We start from the raw sequence: 24,220 nt of genomic DNA, 5'->3' as shown, positions 1-24,220 counted from the left end.
ACTATGTATTATCTGTGTGACCTTAGTCAAGTCTTAGGAACATACATTTAGAGCTGGAATGGATTGTAGGTGTCTCTCTTCCTTTATAGATGAGGAAAGTGGGGCCAAGAAGTTATGAGATTTGATCAAAGTCAGAAAGTTAATGACAGGAAAAGAGATTCAAAATGGGTTACTTATTCTCCAAATGGGAGGCTCTTTCTACTATACTGTTAGGCCATAGTTTTCTCCTTTGTTAAAGCAATAGCTTGAGTGCATTGATCTACAAAGTCCTTTTCAAATCTAAGAATATTTAAGGTGTTAAATTGTCTTAGGAATGAGACTAATCTGTTAGAATAGTGTTTATATTTTAAAGTTCATGGAAAGAGGGAGTTATACATTAAAAAAATCTGTGCCATACATTTATTTTTTTAAAACTACTACAAGACACTGCTCAATACCAAGGAAATACACACACACACACACACACACACACACCCCTATTAGATACACAGTATATACACATACATATACTTATATACTTGTATGTGTATACCCATACAGATACATTAAACTCCTCTCTGACTTCAGAAGATAACTCTGGAATTATTAAGATTTATAGAGAATTATCCTCATAATAACTTTGGAGAAAAGTGGAATAAATATCATCATAACTCTTTTACTAATGGGAAATGAGAAAAGGACTGACTTGTTAAGTTTACACAGCTAGGAAATATCAAAGCTATGATTCAAACTCAAATCTTTTGTTCTCAGGGAGAGGGCTTCTTGTACTTTGTAACATTGTTTCTTGTCTAAAATAGATAATTTAAAGTATGGATACAGATTACTGTGAATTTTGATTACAAAACATGCTTAAGAAGAATATTAAGTACTCTAAATTCATATGAGGAAAAGATTAAATAAGAGGGGGAGTTGGAAGGAGTTAGGAGAAGCAGCATTAAACTGAGCCTTGAAGGTCAGCTAGGTATAGTTTCAACAAGCAGAGAAAAGGGAGGGGCAAAGAATAGGAGGAAATGTTAAGGGATCATCTGAGAGTTCATGCCACAAAGCTCTAGTGGGCCTCACTGGCAACACTCACTTTGGGGGAGTGGTTGGCTGTGTTCAGAAGCTATACTGTCTGTGAATTATGTGCTTTTGATGATTTAATTACCTTATCTTTTGCATCTCTGCTTTTTTCCCAGATGTTGCCAGTGAAGATGATATGCAGGTTAGTCCAGCTTTTCTGCTCTTCATTGATTCTATTCCCAGATCCCTGAAGACAGATGATTGGTGATGGACACCTGGGTGTTAACAATATTCATTCTACTGAGAGGTGCTTAATGGTCTGCGTCAGAAACATAAACACAGCTTCTTCATGAATGATTCATGAACAGACCTATACAGGGCATGACAGATATATGCAAGGGTTAGGTCACAGATCTTGAGAAGATAAAGTGTTAAAACTAGAACGCAGTTAAAATTGGAACACAGAATCTAGAATATTAGAACTTGGATGGAAATTTATAACGCAAATAAGAATTTTGAGAGCAGGGTACAGCCTTAGGACACAAAGTATCAAAGTAAGTATCAAAGTATCAAAGAAGGATAGAACATAGAACACAAACAAAAAACTTCAAAGCTGAAAAGGTGTTTAGAACATAGAATGTCAGCTGAGAGGCATCTTAGAATACAGAATGATAGAGCTGGGAGGGATCTTAGATATAAAATGTGAAAACTAGAAGGAATCTTAAGGAAAAAATGTCAGAGGTGGAAGGGACTTTGGAACATGGAACATAGAATGTTAGAACTGGAAGGGATCTTAGAACACAGCCACTTAGAATTGGAAGGCATTTCAAAATACAACTTCCATTTCTTTAGTGATTTCAGGTTTATGTAATGATTTCTTTATAATGACCTGCTTGGGTAGATCTTAGCATCTTCATTTTACATACAAGAAAAAGAAGAGGTTCAGTTACATGCTTGGGATTATATAGTTTGTCAATTTAAGAAGCAGGATTAGAATCAGCTTCTGTCTGGTTAGTCTATCACTATTCTTCTTATATCATAAACCCTCTTAGAACATAAAATAGCTTATCATGTAATACAGAATGTTAAAATACAAAAGAATTTTAGAATCTTAAAAAGATATCGTATTAAATTTAACAAAGGCAAAAAAAAAATCTAAGAAGTAGCATGTTATAGGAGAAAGAGCACAAAACCTGCCTTAATCAGATGCTACTTATCTGACCCTGGAAAAACCACTCAACATGATGTGTGAAGCTGGACAATATTACTTCTCCTGTTCCATATCTACAAAGTCAGGATATTGGACCAGAGTCTTAAAAACTCTTTTTAGTTCTAAAGTGACAATTTTATAATCTTATTAAGAAATGTTTTCTTTAAGACATAAGTATATGTAATCTGTAGATGACTATTTCTTTTCCTTACAATATAATGATGGTAGTAGTAATAATGATAATAATACTAACACTCTAAGGTTTGCAAAGCACTCTCTTCACAACTATCCTGTCAGATTACTAGTAAGTTTTGCTTGAAGCCACACAGAGATTTTAAATATGCTGCTTAAATCCAAGTGTCCCCATTTTAATAAGATACTTTCTAAATATGGAAAGTTACATTGGCTATATTCTGGTTTCTCTCACAGAAATGCAGTAAATTTTCGATCTTGATGAAAAATAAAAAAATATTCTGTCAAGGATTCTAATATTTTTCATAGCTCTGAAGGACTAATATATAGTTTCTTGCTATATAGAATACAAATAGATATTGAAAGTTAGATATGCTTTCTTCTGAGCATCTGCTCAGAATGAGGATTGATAAGAGAGATTTTCTGCTTCTTGATTTTAGAAACTAAATAGGGAGACAGATTTGGATTCATGAAAAGGAAAAATTTAACAATTCAGGCTCCCTACTCAATAATGACTGCTTTGAATTGTATCAGTTCCTCTTCAGAGGTGGATGACTCTTTGCAAGGCAATCAGAAAAGCACTTTAGTAAGAGACTAGACTAAAAGGCCAATTATGAGCATGTCCAGCTTTGAGATTCCTAGATTCTAGGATTTTGTTAAACCAATTAATGGAAAACAATTCTGTAGTCTCCTAATTTATAGTACTTAGAGCCATAGAATCTCTGGTATTCTATTTCAACTCATACTTGAATAATCATTCTTGGCATGGTTTTCCTGACAAGTGGTCAATAAACCCACTCTGAAAGCTTCCAGCTGGAAAATCTACCCAAGATGGTCTAGTCTATACCCACAAAGTTTGTCTTTGATGTGCTGAACTTAGCTTAGTGAGGAAAGGTCCATCAGCTGAGTATTGCCTTTCAGATGATTGTTATTATATTTTAGTTAAAAAATCATAAAGACCATCTATTAAGACATGGAGGAACCAATCTGTTACCATAAATTAGAGAAGAAATATTTCTTTTAGGACTGGAGGAGTATTCTACTTTAGCAGGGAAAAAATCAACTTCCTTGCTAAGCTCCCTAAGGTATCAAATGCTGATGAGACATTCCCTTTCTTCCTGACTCCTTTTTATCATCTGACAAGTGGGTTTTCAGGGGAGGAAAGATAGTTCTGAAGTTAATTGACTCAAAAGGAATGGACCCTTAAATTTTAGAATAGCTGAACTGGAGGAGTACTTAAATGGATATCTAATTTAACAGTGGCTCCAAATAGGGATTTTTCTGCAATATTCTGACCAGGTAAATCATATAATCTCTATTAGAACACTTCTGGTGATGGGAACTCACTTCCTTTCAGGGACTTTTTTTCCTTTTATTAGGCAACTCTCTTTGTTAGAAAGTCTTTTGTTAACAAGTTTTCTGCCTCCTTGTAACTTCCTCCTTTGCTACTGATTCTGTCCACCAAAACAATGAATTAGTTGAATTTCCTCTCTCCTTGACAGTCCTTCAGAAGAAGTCATTTAGACCTACCTTGAACACTTCTTATGAAAATGAGTTTGCTAAATTACAAGTAAACCTGTTCTCCTCTTAGATAGCTCCAACTGTTAGAATCTTCTAACACAAATCTGTATTCTTTCAATTTCCCTAACTTAGTCTCAGCTCTGCCTTCTGTAATCAAGCAGAATAAATTGAATCCCTCTAAACCACGATAACCTTTCAGATACTTGAAGATATTAATTAGTTCTGCTTTTCATCCATTTTCAACCTTCATCTACTTTTCCTAATGGATCATTTCTTAGAGAAGATAGTAAATAAGACTTTATTTTGAAGATAAAAAGCAAAAGCAATTTGCTTGTGACCCATGGAGCAGTCTATTTCTCTCAGTGAGCTCACAGGCAAACACACATGGTAATGCATGCATGTCTAGACCACAATTCTCTTGGTCTCTCTTTCAGAAAAAGATAAGTCAAAGGCTAGAAATTGGGCAGCTAGGTAGAGAGAGATGTTAACTCTCCAGCTCGATTCAAAGTGAGATCATCTACCATAAATGCAGAAGGATTCTCCTGTTTATTAGAAAGCCTAAAATAGGTTTATTTTATGCTCTTTTAATAATATTCCTTTCTATCATGCTTTAAGATTTGCAAAATGCTTTCCTTACAACAGAACAATGATATAGATATTTATTCTTATTTCATAGCAGAGGAAAGTGATGCTCAAAGAGGCCAACTTATTTCTAGAGCAATAGAGCTTAGAACTAAGGATATAGTTGAAAATTAAGAAGAGGATATAATCCTCCTTAATGTTAAAAAGGAGAAAAATGAGGTATCTAGAGAAGGAGACTGACTTGTCCAATTAGAATTAGATGGGTTCAATTAGGTTCAGTTGAATTCAATTAGGTTCAATCGGATAATTAGTAGCAAAGTTGGGACTAAAACCCTGGTTTTATGATTTCAAATCCAGTGTCTGGGCTATAGAAAGTAAAGGTCTTTTCCTCCTCAGGTATCTAGAAATTCTGCCCTGGTTAATGGGTAGATTGAGATAAGAATAAAGACAAATTCAGAAATGAGGATATATGAGGGAGGAAGGTTCAGTCAGTAAGCAAACATTTATTAAGCATTTATTATGTATCACTTACTCCATTAATCCAAGTGGATATAAAGTTCTCAAACTCAGGCCCTGCACTCAATTACCCTCATTTAAATGGAAGGGAGTCATGAAGTGCAAGCAACCATGCAAATAGAAAAGAGATGAATGCCATGTGTTAGGTCATTAATCTTGAAGAAGTTCAAGGGAACCATTTTAAAGGAAATCTGGCTCAAGCTAGACATGAAAGTAAGAATAGATTTCAACATGTGGAAATTGAGCATTAGGGAGAATAACATGGAATGATATTGTGAATAGATGCATGGAGCTGGCAATGCATACGAGGTTGGGTACAATATGACAGGAACTGTCATAAGGAAGGGAAGCAGTGTGAGAGCAGGCTAAAGAAGAAGGCTAGAACTAGATGTAGAACTTATAAATACAAGGATTCAGAGACTTATACTTGATTTGCTAGGCATGTGACAGATTCAGTAGCATGATTGCTGAATAATTGGGAATCAAAAGCCTTAGCTCTGAATCTTGGTTCTGCCATTTACTAGAACTGTGACCCTAAATAAATCCCTTTCCCTGTCTATACATGATAAAATGAACATATTCTTAATCTTAAACTTCCTAATTAGTGAGGGACTGTGACACATTCTCTGATCTATCCATTATTAAGGTGATAGATAGAATGTTTAGGATGTATTGAATGGTGTGTGTGTGTGTGTGTGTGTGTGTGTGTGCACGCATGCGCGTGTTGGCAAGAGGATTAAGGGCAGATAGATACATTCAGAGCCTGTCAAAATAGTTCAAGTAAGTGGTAATGGAGTACATTTATTACACCCAGACTGCATTGTTAGGGCTGCATGTACAGTTCTGCCAATATGAAGAGGGAGTGGCATTTCTAGGAAGCCAAGAAAGGGGAGAGAGAGGGAGACCATTTAACCTAGCCAGGCGTTCTGGCTGGATATCTTTAGTCACTCCCATTCCTTTTCTAATGAACACACAAAAAAAGAGTCTAAGTCTGCCTTTACTAGGTGGAGGGAATCCCACAAGTGAGTCCAATCTTGCTCTCAACCCCATGAGCTATAAATCCTACCCATTTTGAGATCTTCATACTAATTGGAGCCCCCTCTCTTTCCTTCCTTGGCTTCCTAGAAATGCTACTTCCTCCTCATATTGGCAGAACTCAACATGCAGCCCTAACAGTGCAGCTTGGATATAATAAATGCACCATACAAACACAGACACATGTATGGATGCACATGCAAGCATATAGACAGACACATGCTCCAGGACTGCTCTCACTTCTGTCTTTTAGTAACAAAAACTACCATTTTTGTGGTGTCTTGAGTTGACAACGAGATTTCAATGAGGGAGTTTACCCAAATGAATCATAGAATATTAGCACTGACAAGAACCTTAGAGATCACTAAGTCTATCTTCCTAATTTTGAATTCCAGAGAGGTAAGATGACTTGCTGAAAGTCAGTAGATAGCAGGAATGGGATTCAAACCCACATTTTCTATGGAATGTGCTTCCCCCATTGTCCTTCATTTCTCTGTCTCTTACCTACCCCATTCCTCATATTCTCTCCTCTCATTCTTCTTCATCTATTGACCTTCCTGGTTCACTCACTTAAATTCCTGTTTAACATATGACAATACTGATGATTAGAGAGATTCAGAATTTTGCTTAATGTCATATAGTTAGTAAAGGTCAAAGTTGAGATTTGGACTCAGGCTTTCTGGCTTAAGGAATCTAAAATGAGTTGTTGAGTTGGGTACCCTCAAACTAACTATCATTTTCCATTACAATGTTTCTTAGGTGTGCCTCAGATGTCTCTATTTCTATGAGATACTCATCTATGACTGTGAACCCCTTAAGGGTAAAAAGTATGTACTGTCAACCTTTGCCTCCTCCTCAGCCCAAGGCTCTATCTGCACAGAGCAGGTGTTCAGTAACTATTTGTTGAATTGGTCTGATTACATGTGTCTTAGCCAGGTTTACTGAGTTCAACTTTTAAAACAATAGGTCTTTGATCTATATTTTCTACTATGTAATTCTGCTTCTAGCATCACAAGAAGCATCCTAAGTGGTATGAAGAAAGAGTATCATAAGATTTAGAGATAGATGGGATTTTAGAGATCATCTGGCCATATATTCCCATATTATATAAAGGTAAACTGAGCCCCAGAGAGGAGGAGGAATATGCCTAAGATCACACAGGCTTGAAATGGCAGAGCCCAGGTACAAATTTAGGTGTAATCTCTTTGGAATTTTCTTTTCCCATTTTAGATATCCTTAGAGAATCATACTGTAATATTTTTTTAAAAGGATGAAAATGATGTCTTCAACAGTGACAGATTCTATGGGGATAGTTTTAATGGTTAGGTTATATAATCTGAGAAATCAAAGAAGAAAAGGGGTCCATATACACAAAAATATAGAAGTTCTTTTTGGAATTCCTTTTGGCAAATAAGCAATAAGTATTTACTAAGCACCTATTATGTGGTAGGTATTATGCTAAATGTTCAAAATAGAAAAAGAGGAAAAAAATAATTCTCCTTAAGTAGCTCACAATCAAGGAGGAAGACAACATCAAAAGGAATTAAAATAAAGCTATTACCAGAATGACTACAACATAATTAACAGAACAAAAATATTGGAATTAAGAGGGGCCGGAAAAAGCTTCATGTAGAAGGTGGGATTTTAGTTGGGGCTTAAAAAAATCTAGGGAAGTCAGCAGTGGGAGAAGAGGAGAAAGACCATTCTAGGCATGGGGAACAGCCAAACAGAATGCTCTGGAGCCAAGAAATGGAATTATCTTGTTTATAGAATAATGAGAAAGTCAGTGTCACTGGACCAAAGAGTGTATACCAAGGAGTAAGAAGATTGGAAAGAGAAGAAGGGGACCAAGTTAAAAAAGTCTTTGAATGCTAAATAGATCATTCTGTATTTGATTCTGGAGGCAATAGGAAGTCACTGGAGTTGAATAGGGAGCAGATATGATTAGATCTATGCTTTAGGAAAGCTTTGGAATAGGTTATGTTTTAAGAAATGATGAATGGGATAGCTTCCGAGAATCCTTTGAGTATTTGTAAGAACTGATGCAGATAGAAGTGAACACAATTGGAAAACAATTTATACAATAATGCCATTTTAAAGAAAATTTCTTTTCAACTAGGAAATATTTTGAATAGTATTAATATAAAAGGAGGAGGCCAGAAAAAATAATTTAAGTTAATTGAATGGAATCATATATAAATTAATATATTTCCTCAGTGTATAGAAATGTGGAGGGAACCAGACCTTGCTGATATTCTTGGAGTCTGAATTGTTCCTTAAGAAAAACTTAAGAGTAGAACTGTTAAAGACTACATTGGTTATTTAAGCACATTCTCAGCTTAAGGATCTTACATAGGAGATCAATCACTGGTTTGTTCATTCTTTTGGTCATACAAACCAATCAAGCCATCTACTAAGCTCAGCAGATTTAGTGCCTGGCCTGAATTTAGGAAAAAAAAAAAAACTTGATTCAAATTCATCCTTAGATACTTCTGACTTTAAGCAAATCACTTGACCTTCATTTTCTTCCAATTCCTCACACATAAAATGGGAAAAAATAATGCCCTTATCTCTCAGGGTGGTTATGAGGATGAAATGAGATAATATTTATATAGAACTTTGCATACTTTAATGTAATATGTAAATGCTAATATCTCCTGCTGCCACAGCTGTAACAACAATAATAACAGCTACTACCACTACTATAACTATTACTACTACTATTACTGTTACTACTACTACTGCTATTACTACTACTACTACTATTACTACTACCAATAACAGCAACTAGAGAGATGATGATCTGTGTGAATTAAAGGAGTCCCCACATAATTAAATCATAAGTATTTTCAGGATTGGAATTACAATTCAGAATAGGACCTTTGAACATTGATTATTAGAACACAGAATGTTAGAACTGGAAGAGACATTAAAGCACAGAATTCTGGAGATTAATTTGATAAAAATGAATAGACAAGTTCAGTATGAACTTCATGTTTATCCATGTTCTTAGAGCAGGAAAGAAAGTGTTTTCTTCATCTCAGTCAGAACTTACTTGGTGACCTCTGAAACAGTAGAAAAGATATTGGCTATGTAGATAGGTAAACTGAGTTCTAACCCAGGTGCTACTACTGACTTGAGAGTATATGTTGTCACAGTAACTTCTACCCACTCTCCACTCAAAACATACCAAAGTCAGTGACTCCAGGGAGCAATGCATGGGTGTGTCAATGTGTAGGCCTAGATCAACCTTTGTGATAGGTGGGTGGCATTGATGTGAACTTGGAACAATGGCCCACATAGGACTCTGTGGGCAAGGGTGGAGTGGGGAAAAGGATGATTTAGTGAATGGTCCTGACTGAATGTACGAGAGTCTCTCCAACAAGATTGGGTTAGTACCAGGTCAAATACTCACATCAGGGAAAATTAACATCCAGAAAATTATTTGGAAAAAATGGAAAATTCTAGCTTCTTTTAACTGAAAGTCCATTTTTTTCAACATTTTGCTTTGGACTGGAAGATCCAGAAGGCTGTATGCAATGTGGTTTCGTAGGTCAGAAAAGCAATTGCTCAGCATTTGGATATTTTAAAATTTACTCACCAGATATTTCCACAGAGCCAAGTTTTCTATACCTCTTGCTGTTCTTGTCTATAATAAGAAAGTGACTTGGTTGGCTTTGTTTCATTAACTCTACAATTGTTTTTATGAAATGAGTCACCTTTTACCATTGCCTTATATGAGGAAACTGAGTAGCAAAGAGTTTGACTAGTTTAGATTATGTTAAAATAATCTTACAAAGAGTAGATACAGCTGATAAGCATTTATTAAGTACTACTATGTGTCAAGAACTGTGCTAGGCACTGGTAATAAAATGACAAAAATTAAACAGTCTCTGACTTCAAAGAGTTTATATTCTATTGGAATTAGAAACCAGTCTCAAGGAGTTTCTGACTCCCTGTCCATTGGCAAATATCACTGGTCCTCTCTTGAACCTTAGTTTTTCTCCCTTGAAAAATGAGGGACAAGATAGCCTCTAAGGTCCCATCAATCTCTGAACATTCTTTGATTTCCACCTGCTTTTGACATTTTATGTTCCATATTCTAATGTTCATTGCAACTCTGACATTCTGTATTGAAATGTGGCTTCCAGATATAATATTCTTTGATTCCTATAACATGGTCTCTAAAAACACCAAAGAACTTTAAATGACAAGGACTTTGTTTCGTTGTTATTTTTTATTTTTTTTTATATCTGTGCAGTCATACAAAAGATATTTCCATATTAACAATACCATAAAAGAAAACAGAAAAAAACTCAAGAAAATAAAGGAAAAAAGTATGTTTTGATCTCCATTCAGATTTCATCAGTTCTTTTTCTGGAGGTGGACAACATTTTCATAAGTTCTTAACAATTTTTTGTTTCATTGTATTGTCTAGAATAGCTAAATGTTCATGATTGATCATTGCACAATATTGCTGTTATTGTGTACACTGTTCTCATGGCTTTGCTTATTCATTTGCCCCAGTTCATATAAGTATTCTCAGATATTTCTGAAAATATCATGCTTGTCATTTCCTATAGCACAATACTATTTCATTATAATCGTATGCCACAACTTGTTCAGCCATTCCCCAATTGATGAGCATCCCCTCAATTTCCAATTCTTTGCCACCACAAAAAGAGCTGCTATAAATATTTTTGTACATATAGGTCCTTTTCCTTTGATCTCTTTGTGATAGAGACCTAGCCATAGTATTTCTGGGTCAAATGGTATGCTTGGTTTTACTGTCCTTTGAATATAATTCCAAATTGCTTTCCAGAATGGTTGGATCAGTTCACAACTTCCACCAACAGCAGCATGGCTTGGTTTATCTTTAAGTAAGATGCCTTGTATTTTCTTAGGCTGAAGGAACATGCTAAATAAAGCTTTCCCAGAGAGAGGCCACACAAAGTAGAGGAAAAATTTACATGTGGAGGACTATATATGAGATGAATTTTCTGCAGAGAAAGACTTCCTAACTGGAAGTCAAGTAATCTGGATGCCAGTTCCAGTTTTGTCACTAAGCAGATATGTCTTTGGATATGTCACTCTCCCCCTCACTAAGTTTCATTGTTCCCATCTCTATAATAGATAGAATTGTGCTAGATGATCTCTTAAAATTCCTTCTAGCCTTTAACACAATAACAATGATAAAAAACAACAACCACCACCATTTTCTAATTACAAATTTGACTAATCTGTAAATCAGAAAACCTGTGTTCTAGTTTCAGCTCCTTCATTTTTTGACTGTATGAAAATGACCTTAGACAAGGTTCTTCCATCCCTTGGATATCATTTTTTTCTTATCTACAAAATGAAAATAGTTTTTGAACTGCCTGTTTCTGGGGGTTGCTGTGAGAATAATTCTGAATAAATATCCAGCAATCTAGAATATGTGTCCATTATTAGGATTCAGTCTCTTTAGGGCACACTGGCCTTCTTCAAGAACTAATGGTTTTTTCCCTTTCCTTTTCCTCCTCTGATGGGCATTGTAGAGGAAATAGCTCATTACATCATTTAGAATTTGAATGTGTTTTTTTTTTAGATTAAAAAAAGCAATTGAGGCTATTTGTGTTTGGATTTGGGCAGTGTCTATTTGGCTCACCTAGGGTCCCTATCATAGTATGATAGCTCTGAGGAAGAGCAAGAAGAAATGACTCATACTATAGCCAGACCTCTTATGAGAGAAAAATCGAGGACTCATTTATTTCATTTGAGGCTCTTTTAGAATTTGTTCTTAGCCTTGACTTTATTTTATCTCTTACATTTCTTTAAACATTAATTTTCATTTCTTATGTTAGTTTTTACTCCTAAGTTTGTTCTAACTTTTGAGTTTCTTTGTCTCTCTTACTTTTTTCCCCCTCCTTTTCCAAAATCAGCACTTTCTTCTAGCTCAAAAGTTTACTCTATTTTTTGATTTCTTTTAATCTCTGGTTTTATTCTAGATCTGGACTAATTTTTGAGTTTGACTTTGCCTTACTCTTTTAATTTATTATAGCTCTTGACCTTGTTCTAACTCCTAGTTGTAGTCCACATTTTGTACTAAGATCTGAACTTGACTTTGTTCTAGCTTATAGGATTGTTCTAGCTTACAGGTGTATTCTAGATTTTTGCTTTAATTCTTATCTTTATATTAGATCTCAGAATAGTTTTTGAGCCTGACTTTGTTCTAGCTTACTCTACTCCTTGGAGTTCAAAGAATTTGGAGATTGGTGGTTTAGTCATCTCATGCAAAAAGATATTAAGTTTAGTAAGCTGTCATGATATCAAATCTCTTTCTATTTTCCAGGATCCATGTAGTGATTTTCGGGAATTTGCAAGTAAAGATGGAAGGCTTGCCTGCACAAGAGAAAATGACCCAGTCCGTGGTCCTGATGGCAAAACCTATGGAAATAAATGTTCCATGTGTGCAGAACTCTTGTAAGTACAGAAGTAACTTTGAACAAAAATTTATCATTTCTTTCAATTATAAATGTAAAGAACAAACCTTTATTTAAAGAAGGCATCCATTGGTTTATCTTGCTTCCAAAAAAGTCAAAAACACATGATCATGACCATTTTTTTCCTTTGCTGAAAGGGTTTGGTTGTGTTTCTACATAGACCATTTATTTCTCCGTACAGCCTGAAAGAAGCTAAAGAGAAAGAAAAGGAAGATCACAATAGAACCCGCAGAAATGCTATAACAGTAAGTCCTGCCATTTGTGGCATTTTACCATTTCTAAAGTACTTTGCTCATAACATTGTAGAGGTGGTACTCTTAGCTCTCCTTTATAAATGAGGATCATTCAGAAAACAGAACTGTCACATATAGTCACATAGCTATCAAATATCACAATCTAGATTCACTTCAGGTTGACTCCATGTCCAATGCTCCTTCCACTGTCCTTGGCTGCTTTTCTTGTTTTTTTTTTGGAATTAGTAACAAAAGTAGAATACCTCCTATGTCTGTGTCATGAACCAGACAGTTGCATTCATATATTTGTTTATCATCCATATCATTCTTCCCTCATAAATAAAATCATTCTGAGACCATTTCCAAAGAGTTATTAACGACATCTTGAGTTGTGAATATATTTTCCTCTTTAGGCTTCATATTTTGACTTACTTTCTTGCCATATTTGGAATATTTGACTATATTTGAGACTATGTGTATATAAAAACTCAATTCCCATCTCTGCCACTCTGTATGAGACCTCACTTACAAAGTATATAACACAATTTCACAGATTGTGAAAACCAGTATTCTCTTTGTAACAAAGAAGAAACTGAAGTCCAGATATGTTGTGGGCATTTATGTCTTGTACTACAGTATTGTACATTGAAATGTCCCTTCCAGTACTCATATTTTGTCTTCTGTGATTTGAGGCGGTCATTCTATATTTTAAAAATCCTCTAGCTCTGGAATTCTATGCTCTAAAGTTTAATAGATAAGGTTCTATATTCTAAGGCATTCTTATTTTCTGACATTTTATACTCTATCTTTAAGGACTGGCATACTATGTTCTTAGGTCTGATATTCTGTCTTGTGTTCTAACAATCTTCTAGGTCTGAGGGTCCTTATATAATTATAATTCCTGCCTTCTCTCCTTTGAAGGGAGTAGAGAATGACAGTGTGAATATGTGGTAACTCCACTGGAGTTACTGGAAAATGCTGTTTCAATTCAAAGTGTTATATTTATTGTTAAGATTGTTAGTAATAACTGTCTAGGCATTGTTCCTAAAATGGTAGTATCACTTATCTAGTCATAATCAAAGTGACATTTCTATAAATGCACTCTAGGCTAACAATAAAAATGTTAAAAATAATAGCTAAATTTTCTGCTGCTTACTATGTGCCAGGTATTATCCCATGTGCTTTATAATTATTACCTTATTTGAGTCTCACAACAATCCTGAGAGGTAGGAACTATTTTTATTCACATTTTGCTGATGAGGAAACTGAGGCCAACAAAACTAAAATGACTTGCCCTGGATCACATAACTGGTAAGTATTTGAGGATAGATGTCAAGTCAGGTCTTTCTGACTCCAAGACTGGAGTTATCCTTAGTAATTCTTCCATCAGTGATCTACTGGTAGGCATTCCAAACATTACTTACATAGAAGAAAAGTAGACACTCAGAAAGGGGAAATTACTTGCCCAGGGTCTTATGGTTAATAAGGTGGCAGACTGAGTTTAATGACTTAGGCCTCATACTTTCAATTAGTAGCTTTTTCTATTGCACACATGCTTGAGTAATTTTTAAAAAATTTATTTGTTCATTTATTTTTTCATCTATCCATCCATTTATTAACCATTCATTCATCTGTTTATTTATTCCTTAAGTTATATATTTGTTTGTTTATTTAGAGTATTATTCCATTCTTTTAATAGAAAGAAATCAAAGACATTTTCTCAGGTGTAGAAGAGCATTTTAGTCTTTTTTTCCTTATGAGTATTTAAGTTCCAATCCATTCAACAACCATTAATTAAGCACATAGTATTTATAGAATCACATGTTAGGGAACTAGAGGTACTATAAAATTATAGATAAGAAACTTTGTCTTAATGGAGGTTAGTCTAGTTGGTGATATAAAATCAATATGGATCATTGTAATTCATAATAGGAATATTAAGGATATGAAAACCAAGTATTATGTCAGAAGCAGGGGAAGTAAATGATTGATTAAGGAAATTGGGTTGTTTTTGAATGAAGCAGAATTTTATTTGAGAATTTTCAGAGATGATTGAGGAAGAAGATATCAGGTAAAGAGGCAGCATAGAGGTATTCAGAGTTAGGAAATAATGTAAACAAAGCCATAGAGGTAGAATATTTCAGGGTATGTAGGCATAGGAAACCCTGCCAAATTTTGCTACAGCATAGACTATGTGGTAACAACACAAGATTGTAAAGTAGTAGAGTACTCTTAGGTTGTAGAGAACCTTGACTGCCAAGCAGAAAATTCAAAATTTTACTTGGGAGGCAATAGAGAGCCAATGAAGATTTTTCTTAAGCAGAGATCTTAACAATGCTTGAGGTGGTAGAGAAGAAAGCATAGGAAAGCTTGTGGAAAACTTTTTTGATATTCCTTAATTAGTCTTTCCTCTAATGGTAAGTACATTGGAGATGCAGGCTTCATATCTAATGGACATAAAAAATGAATAGGAAGCTAAAACCCAGGTATCTGTCTCCCTTCTGTAGGCCATATGTAGTGAATTCCGGGACCTGATGAGGAATGGCATACTCTTTTGCACCAGGGAGAATGACCCTATCCAAGGCCTTGATGGCAAGCATTATGGGAACAAGTGCTCCATGTGCAAAGCCTTTTTGTGAGTATGAAAAGGGGTAGCAGGAGGTCTGCTTGAGACTCTTTAGAGGTTGTCCCTTTGCATAAAACAAACCTTTATTCTCATTACCTGATTTCTCATTCCTTCCCTAAATTGAATAATTTTCTTTGCAGGAACATATTGGGATGTGAAAGTGAGGGCAGTGCTTTTGTTCTCTTGCAGGATAGGACTATGAACTACTGTTCAATGAATATTAGAAAGTTAGAAGTTCAGACCTTTTGTCTTTTGTTTTAATTCCTATTGATAACTTTTAGTTTTAAGTTATTCTCATTTTCATATTTAGACTTCTCACCTTCCTACTCCATTAGTCTAACCCTTGTTATTAAGAATAAAAACTATAAAGGGACATAAGCAATTTATTAAAACCAATCATCATTTGAGACTGATAGTACATACATTATTCTAAAGTCAAAGCCTTGTCCTGCAAAGATGGGAGGGAGGCACATTTTCTATATAACAGGACCATGTTACAATAATTATTACAATAATTTTAATTACAATAATTACAATAAAATTAAAGGTTGTTTCTTTTTGTTTGTTAGTTTTAGTTTTTGCTTTTTATTGTTCTCATTTACTTCATTGTAGAAATTGGGTATATTTCTCTTAATCCTGTTGCCCTCATTTGGATTGGCTCACACCAGGCCCTTCATGCTTTTCAGATTCTGAGTGTTACTATTGAACACTTCTCAGATTCACCTGCATTCACTCAATGCCCACTTACATTGTATTTGGGGCTGTCACTCTCTTTTCCTTTCTGTCTAATAGGGACTCAGAATTGTGCTAACTCAAGTCTATGCCTATTCACACTTTGTAATCATAGGCCCCAACATTCCCCCTAGATGATAATCTTTAGATCCATGTTTTCCGGTCACTCCAGCAGCTATACCCAGGAATTGTTCACCTGCATCTTGAGCTATCTTATTCTGTTCTAACTCTCATGTTTCCCTAGCATAAGGTAAATACCAGATTCTGGAGAATTACCCATTGGCAGAATACAAACTATATTCTATCTCAAATGTTTGGCCTGAACTCATTCCCTCATATCCCACCCTAATCCTCCAGAGAATTGAGTAATTGAATGCTCTCTGAGACTTGCCCAGACCACCACCTCTAGATGTATTCACACAGAAACCTATGCCCCCTCAAAGCTCATTACAAAGCTATATACATATTTGAGGTCTACCCACTTGAGAAATTCTTCACACTCACAATAACACATCTGGAGTCTTTGTTGAATCCCTTCCTGGAAGCTGTCCCCATACCTCGTTTAACCACTTATACCTCAAATTCTAAGGTCCAAGAAATGTCCTGCTATTTCTGTTATAATGTCAGGGGATGGAGAAGTTGAAGGTTTGCCTTCACTGAACTAGCAGATAGGAGCATATTTGGCCCAGCCTTCAGTACTTTGCTGTCTCAGAACCATACAATCCTAAAAACTTAGATTCTTTAAGCACTGAAGTTACAGAATCTAATCTTAATCCTTTAGGGCCTTATACTCTCAGGCCATTTAGATAGAATCTTGACCTTCTTAGAGTCTTAGGACTAAAGAATTTTAAATAGTTAATAATTTTAAATATTTCAAAAGTTCACTCTTTGAATCTTAGATTCTCAGAATATTTGAGTCTCCAAACTTTAAATTTGTACAGGAAAGTGACCTTAGAATTAGTGAACTTTGAATTAGTTTGAAAATCACCCATGTACCATCACTGACAGAGAATCATTCCTTTCCTGATTAAATGCCTACAAGAACAGGAAATTGAGGATTGGTCAATTAAGTGGTTGTACAGAGCTTATTGCAAAGTGGCATCTGTATGATGCTCTAAGTTTTTCAAAGTTTAACTTATTGAATACTCAAAAGAATCCTATGAAGTAGGTGTTCTTTTTATCCCGATTTTATAGATGAAGAAACTAGCACATGGATGTTAAGTGACTTACTTGCTGAAAGTAAGCCAATACAATTTGATGTGGGATTTACACACAGGTCTTCCTGACCCCACACTCTGTATTCTTATTCATCATCACTCCTAGTTGCTGTAAATAAGGTTGTGATACATTTGGCTGCCTATATCTTTTTGCCATTCCTCTGAGGTTTGCCCTTTAGGGAAGATGACATTTTTGGGGAGCAATGATTTAAAGGGAAAAGCTGTCACACTTAGTAATATCTCATTGGTGCCTCACTGCTGAAAGGTCCTACTGATCACCCTTTGAGGGATGAGAGCTGACAAGCAGTTGTGAAAAAAGAGGAAAAAATGTTGTATTTCTATTCCTAATTGATTTCATGTTCTTTCTCTCCCTTGTAGCCAAGCTGAAGCTGATGAAAGGAAAAGAAATGAAGAGAAATTACGGGATAAGACTACTTCAGTAAACACTACTTCATTTGCAGTGAGTATCATCAGCAAGCTACCTAGTTGGACTCCCTAGATTATAGTCATGTCTTAAATGCAAATCACCTTGTGATCGGGGGGAGTACCACACATATAATTCACATATATATCATCAAAACACACACACAAACATATACATATATGTGTGTTATATAGAGAGTAGAAAGAAAGAGAGAAAACCATATGTGGACACAGATGTATTTATATGTGTGTGCATTTGTAAGTCACAGTGTCACAGGATTTAGAGCCAGCTTGTACTTTATTATCCCTTTTGTTTTTACCTTTTTATTCTACTCTTGAATTCTGTATTTAAAGATCAAATTTTCTGTTCAGCTCTGGTTTTTTAATTGAAAATAAATGAAAATGGGACAGTTAGGTGGTGCAGAGGATAGAGTACCAGCCCTGAAATCAGGAGGACCTGAGTTCAAATCTGGCCTCAGACACATAACACTTCCTAGCTGTGTGACCTTGGTCAAGTTAACCCCAATTGCTTCATCAAAAAATAAAAAAAAAAACAAACCAAAACCAAAAATCAAACAAACAAAAAACCCCATGAAAATCCCCTATTTCATTGAATATCCATCTGTTCTCTGGAAAACAATTCTTAGCTTTGCTGGATAGTTTATTGTTGGATGAAGTTCAAATTCTTTTGCCATCTGGAATATTTTATTTCAGGCCCTTCAATTCTTTAAAAAGCTGCTAGGCCTTGGGTAATCCTGATGTGGTTCCTCAATATTTGAACTGTTTCTTTCTGACTTCTTGCAGAATTTTCTCCTTGTTCTGTTAACTCTAGAATTTAGCTACTATATTTCTTGGAATTTTCATTTTGGGGTCTCTTTCAGGAGGTGATCTGTGGATGCTTTCTATAGCTATTTTACCCTCTGGTTCTAGGATATAAAGGCAGTTTTCTTTGGTGAGTTTTTGAATGATGTTTCTTAGGCTCTTTTGTCATCATTGTTTTCAGGTAGTCCAATAATTCTTAGATTGCCTCTCCTGGATCTGTTTCCCAGGTCACTTATTTTTCTGGTGAGGTATTTTAAATTTTCTTCTATTTTTTCCTTTTTCCTTTTTTCTTCTTTTGGTTTTGTTTGACTGATTCTTGATGTCTCATTGAACCACTTACTTCCATTTGTTTAATTCTAGTTTTTAATCAGTTTTTTCTTCATTTAGCTTTTTTACTTCCTTCTGCATTTGGCTAATTGAACTTTTAAATGAGCTGTTTTGTTCATTGTTATTGTTTTTTTTTTTTCCATTTCACTAAAATCTATTTTTATGGACTTGTTCTCTTTTCCCATTTCACCAATTCTGATTTTCAAGGAATGGTTTTCTTCAGACAATTTCTGTGTTTCTTTTTTTCCAAATTCTCCTGTAAAACTCTCATTTCCTTTCCCCATTTTTTCTAACTCTCTTTAAAGATCCTTTTTGAATTCTTCCATGTGAGTCTTTGAGTTCATATCATTTGAAGCTTACATCTGGAGACCTTTTGTTCTCGGCGTCTGAGATCTGTTCTTCGTCTCCATAATAGCTATCTGTGGTCAAAGCTCTTATTTCTTTTTTTTTTTTTTGCTCATTTTTTAAAGATTGTGGTCTACTTCTAGGACAAAGGGTAGGTTTTTCCAATCTTCCTCTACAAAGCAGCAGGGATTTTACACTGCCCCACTGCTGGTGCTTCAGGCTTCCTTCTTGTTCTGGGTAGGTGTGGCCAAGTCCCTTTTGTTATGCTGTGATTTAGGAGTTCATAATTTGCCTTTTGTAGTTGTGTTGGAGGTCTCATAGCCAGTCTGCTGATCCATTGGCTTATGAACCAGGACAGAGTAGCCAATGCTGCTACATTTTGGCTAAGAACCTCCCACTAGAAAGGCCTTCCTGTGTTACATCTGCACTGGCCTGTTTATGTACCCTGCCTAATCAAGACAGATTTTTCCTGAAGTCCTTTCAAAGCATCTTATGCTAGAAATTTGATGCATTATAAATGTTTGTGGGTTCTGTCACTCTAAAACCAGTTCACAGGCTTGATGTGGTATTTATTCTGATGGAAGCCAGGAAGAGTTCAGACAAAGACCTATCTACTCTCTGCCATCTTGGCTCCTCTGTGGACCTAGTTAATGATCTAGTTTAAACCTCTCACTTTAGAAATAAGAAAACAGAAGCTCAAAGAGGAAAAGGAACTCATACAATATCACATAATACTTCATACCAGATTCTCACCAATATCACACAAGACAAGTTTCAAATTCAAGTCTTCTAATTCTGTATTCACAAACCCTTTCCATAACACCTTGTTTTCCCTTTGAGTATTTGACAAACCTGATCATATGTCCTACATTTTAGCCCATCCAGACAATGGGGTAGGATTCCCCAAAATTGTCCTAGGGCCTCCAACCTTCCAGGGTTTCCTCTGCTTGTCACTAGCTCTAAAGGCCTCATAAAACCCTAATGAAATGCCCCTCCTTCAATGAAGTCCTAGTCTCAAAGAGATCTTCCACTCTTGAATTATCATAGATTTAGCTAGTCCAATATCCTCTTTTTACAGTGGAAGACATTGAGATCCAGAGGGGTATGGCTTGCACAGTCACAAAAACAATCAATCTTATTAGTTTTTATATATATTTAATTTTTTAGCATTTTAAAACTAAAATAAACTTTTTTATAACAACTTGAAAAGCAGATACTACAAGTACCACTGTTTCACTTTTACAAGTAAGGAAATTGGTTCTCAGAGAAACAAAGTGATTTATACAAGGCCTTGCAGCTAGTAACAGGCAGAAATGATATGAAGGCAGAAGAAGCACTAGAACTAAATCAAAACTCTTTTCATTGCAAAATGCTAGCCTTCTCTCTTTTCTAATTTTTTATACCTAGAATTTCATTGTAAGAAGAATATAAGTTAAGTGGACCCCTGAAAAAAATTAATTTGACTTATGGGAGAGACATAGTTCAGGTCTAATTGAATTCCAAGTGATCTTGGAGATAATTCTTTAAGTATGAACCAAGAGATTTTCCTGCTGGTATAATACTTACTTTTTTAGTCTTTCTTTAAGCTAAAAAAATCTAGAGGGGGAGTAGATAGGTAGGGAAACAAAGAAAAATAAATTTGTCAACTTCCATTTCTTTGTGTGGGTAGGAGCTATGTAGTCCATATCGCAACTATATGAGAAATGGAAGAATGGCTTGCACAAGAGAGAATGACCCCATTCTGGGACCAGATGGCAAAATGCATGGCAACACGTGTTCTATGTGTGAAGTTTTCTTGTGAGTACAACAAAGGTGCTGAATGAGGTATGGGAGTGAATGAAGTGAAGGCCATAGGATTCACTGATGGTCATGGTCCTCCTTTGAGTTTTATTATTCTATTTGTAAAGAGGCTCTTAATTGACAATCAAGGAGGTGGGTTCATAAAATGACTTAATTTGGAGCCAACAAAATGCAAGAGGGAAATAAATGAAAATGTAGAGTGACATTAGGTGACCTCTCCAAATCTTTGCATGCATATCATATCCTCTCAACCTGCAATGCTGCTTGCCAGTTTTAATTAAGTATGGTCTGTTTTTAGGGTTTTTAATCCAGGTTCCACAGAGGTTCACAATTATTGTTGTTGTTGTTTTTGGAGTATCCATGAATTTTCTATGATTGTGAAAAAATTACATTTCTGCCTAAACTTCTAACTAAAATTTAGTATTTCATTCTATATTAAATGTAAACAACAAAACATTATTTGAAAAGGAGATCCATTGATTTCACTTACTTTTTATAAAGTCAAGAACCCATCATCTGTCATCAGGATTTTCTTTTCTTTGCTTAAGGCATTTGGTTGTGTTTCTACTTAAAACATTTGTTTCTCCAAACAGCCAGAATGAAGCTAAAGAGAAAGAAAAGGAAGATCACAATAGACCCCGCAGAAATGCTGTAAAAGTGAGTCCTACCATTTGTGGCATTTTACCATTTCTAAAGCACTTTACTTATAACATTGGTAAGGTAAGGATTTACCTTAGCTCTTCTTTATAAATGAAGAACATTCAAAGAACTTAACTGTTATATATAGTCACATTGCTATCGAATATCAGCACCTGGATACACTTCAGGTTAACTCTATATTCATTTGGAATTAGTATAAAAAGTACAATACCTCCTATCCCTGTGTCATGAACTAGGCAATTGCATTCACAATTTTTTTTTTAATCATTCATATCATCCTTCCCTTCAAAGGTAAAATCATCCTGAGACCATTTCCAGAAAGTTACTAATTAAATCTTGAATTGTGAATATATTTTATTTTTCAGGCTCCATATTTTGCTTTATTTTCTTGCCATTTTTATTCAGCAAGACTATATTTGAGACTTTGTATGTATAACAATCAACTCAATTCCCTTCCCTACCTCTGTTTACATGAGAGCTCACTTACAAAGTACATGAAATAGCTTCATAGATCTTCAAAACCTAAAAGGAAACTCAGGGATCATTTAATTCAATTGTCTCGTTGTACCAAAGAATAAACAGAAGCCAAAAAATGTGAGGATTCATGTCCTGTTCTATAACATTCTGTACTGAAAAGTCCCTTGTGATACTGTTATTTTATCTTCTATGTTCTTGGGCTGATATTCTGTATTCAAAGGATCCTCAGTTCTAGAATTCTATTTTCTAAAGTCTAATAGTTTGGGTTCTACATTCTAAAACATCTTTATTTTCTGATATTCTGTGCTTTATGTTTTGAGACATTCTATGTTCTATATTCTCAGGCCCAACATTCTTTGTTCTGGGTTCTAACAACCTTCCAGCTCTCAGGGTCCATATTTTGTGTTCTAAGATTTGTGTTTAAAATGTTCTCTTGCTCTAAGAGTTATAGACTATGATTTTTTTTGGCTTCCTTTTTCTTTATTTTTATTTTTGAAGGCTCCTTGGTTATTACAACCTTTATAAGGCATCCACAACTGATTATAAAGTGAGTTGTCTGGTGAGTTAGTTAACATCTGTTACAAAATTACATTGTCAGTGGGTTGGCCACAAATATTTTAACATGAATCCTGCCTTATAAAGAAAATTACAATTATTTTTCTGATGGGAATCAATGAACTTGGATGGACTGGGATACTCAGGTGATTGCATTATGCATAGGAACCTTCAATGAAGGAAGCACAGCTAGTACTCTCCAACAGAGAAGTCATTCTTAGGCAGTTCAAGACAGTTTTACACCTGACCCTATTCAGATAGTAAAGTCTAGTATTACAGATAGTGCAGCTCTATTAGAAGTTAAATGTTGTTGGAAGTTGTTGATATCACTCCCAAAGTTAAGAATGGCAAGATGGAGCAGTAGAAAGAGCCTTAGATTTCCAAGATAGAAGGCCTCTCTGAGATGAACTTTCTTCTTCTGCAGCATTTATGCTTTAGACTAAAAGTTTTATGAAATTATTTTCAGCTCTGACATTCTCTGATCTTACAGTACTGTGTTACCTAATAAATTAGTGGAGACAATTCAGATAAAAAATATTTTTTTTAACCGTTCAATTCTTGGCTACCAAGAAAAAAACATCTACCAAGGAATCTAATATGGAAAACTTTCAAGTTTTTATTTGAGTAAAAAAATTCAGTAGTGTAAGAATACTGTACGTAAATCTAGCTAGACAAATGTTTAAAATTAAAGACCCAGGAGTCTTACTGACTGCAAGTTTAACATAAATCAGCTATATGGTATGGCTAAATTATTCTTAGACTGTTATGGTTCTCTTCTATACTGGCCAGACCAGAATGTGAATAATAATAGCTCCTACCTCCATTCTTTTTCTCAGGTGTGGGTGAGCATTTTAGTCTTTTTGTCCTTTTATCTTTCTGAGTATTTAAGTTCCAATCCATTCAGCAACCATTGATTAAGCACATAGCATTTAGACCCCATACATTGGGTAAACTAGGGGTGCTATAAATTTATAAATAAGAATTTTGTCTTAATGGAAATTAGTTTAGTTGGTGATATAAGACATCAATGTGGGTACTGTAATTCATGTTAATTCATAATAAGATTAAAGAGATGAAAACCAAGTACTATGTCAGGAAGCAGGGGAAGTAGATTACTGATTAAGGAAATTGGGTTGTTTTTGAATGAAGTACAATTTTATTTGAGCTTTCAAAGATGATTGAGGAAGAAGATATCAGGTAAAGGGACAGCATAGGAGTCTTCAGAGTTAGGAAATAATGTAAACAAAGCCATAGAGGCAGAATATTTCAGGGTATGTAGGCATAGGAAACCCTGCCAAATTTTGCTACAGCATAGAGTATGCGGTAACAACACAAAATTGTAAAGTAGTAGAGTACTCTTAGGTTGTAGAGAACCTTGACTGCCAAGCAGAAAATTCGAAACTTTACTTGGGAGGCAATAGAGAGCCAATGAAGATTTTTCTTAAGCAGAGATCTTAACAATG

General features: G+C 35.1%; 1 protein-coding gene and 1 long non-coding RNA gene across 2 annotated transcripts in view; one reads left to right on the top strand and one right to left on the bottom strand.

The window, feature by feature from the left end:
- SPINK5 (serine peptidase inhibitor Kazal type 5) overlaps window positions 1–24,220 on the top strand; it is a 59,072-nt gene that overhangs the window by 3,473 nt on the left and 31,379 nt on the right. Inside the window, exons 2-8 of the mRNA XM_031953711.1 lie at window positions 1,179–1,204; window positions 12,390–12,520; window positions 12,722–12,785; window positions 15,281–15,408; window positions 17,727–17,808; window positions 20,935–21,062; window positions 21,659–21,722. Of these exons, the coding sequence (XP_031809571.1) occupies window positions 1,179–1,204; window positions 12,390–12,520; window positions 12,722–12,785; window positions 15,281–15,408; window positions 17,727–17,808; window positions 20,935–21,062; window positions 21,659–21,722 (623 nt within the window). The remainder of the gene's footprint in view (window positions 1–1,178; window positions 1,205–12,389; window positions 12,521–12,721; window positions 12,786–15,280; window positions 15,409–17,726; window positions 17,809–20,934; window positions 21,063–21,658; window positions 21,723–24,220) is intronic.
- LOC116421683 lies at window positions 1,154–22,643 on the bottom strand. Its single transcript, XR_004232173.1, has 4 exons — window positions 22,213–22,643; window positions 21,556–21,669; window positions 12,588–12,732; window positions 1,154–1,372 (listed from the first exon to the last, which is right to left on the bottom strand). It is a non-coding gene; the product is annotated as an uncharacterized LOC116421683 (long non-coding RNA).

The sequence above is a fragment of the Sarcophilus harrisii genome, chromosome 2, assembly GCF_902635505.1.
Source record: "Sarcophilus harrisii chromosome 2, mSarHar1.11, whole genome shotgun sequence".
Lineage (NCBI taxonomy): Eukaryota > Metazoa > Chordata > Mammalia > Dasyuromorphia > Dasyuridae > Sarcophilus > Sarcophilus harrisii.
The sequence above is the reverse complement of the archived record's forward strand: the minus strand, read 5'-3'. Positions and strand labels throughout refer to the sequence as shown.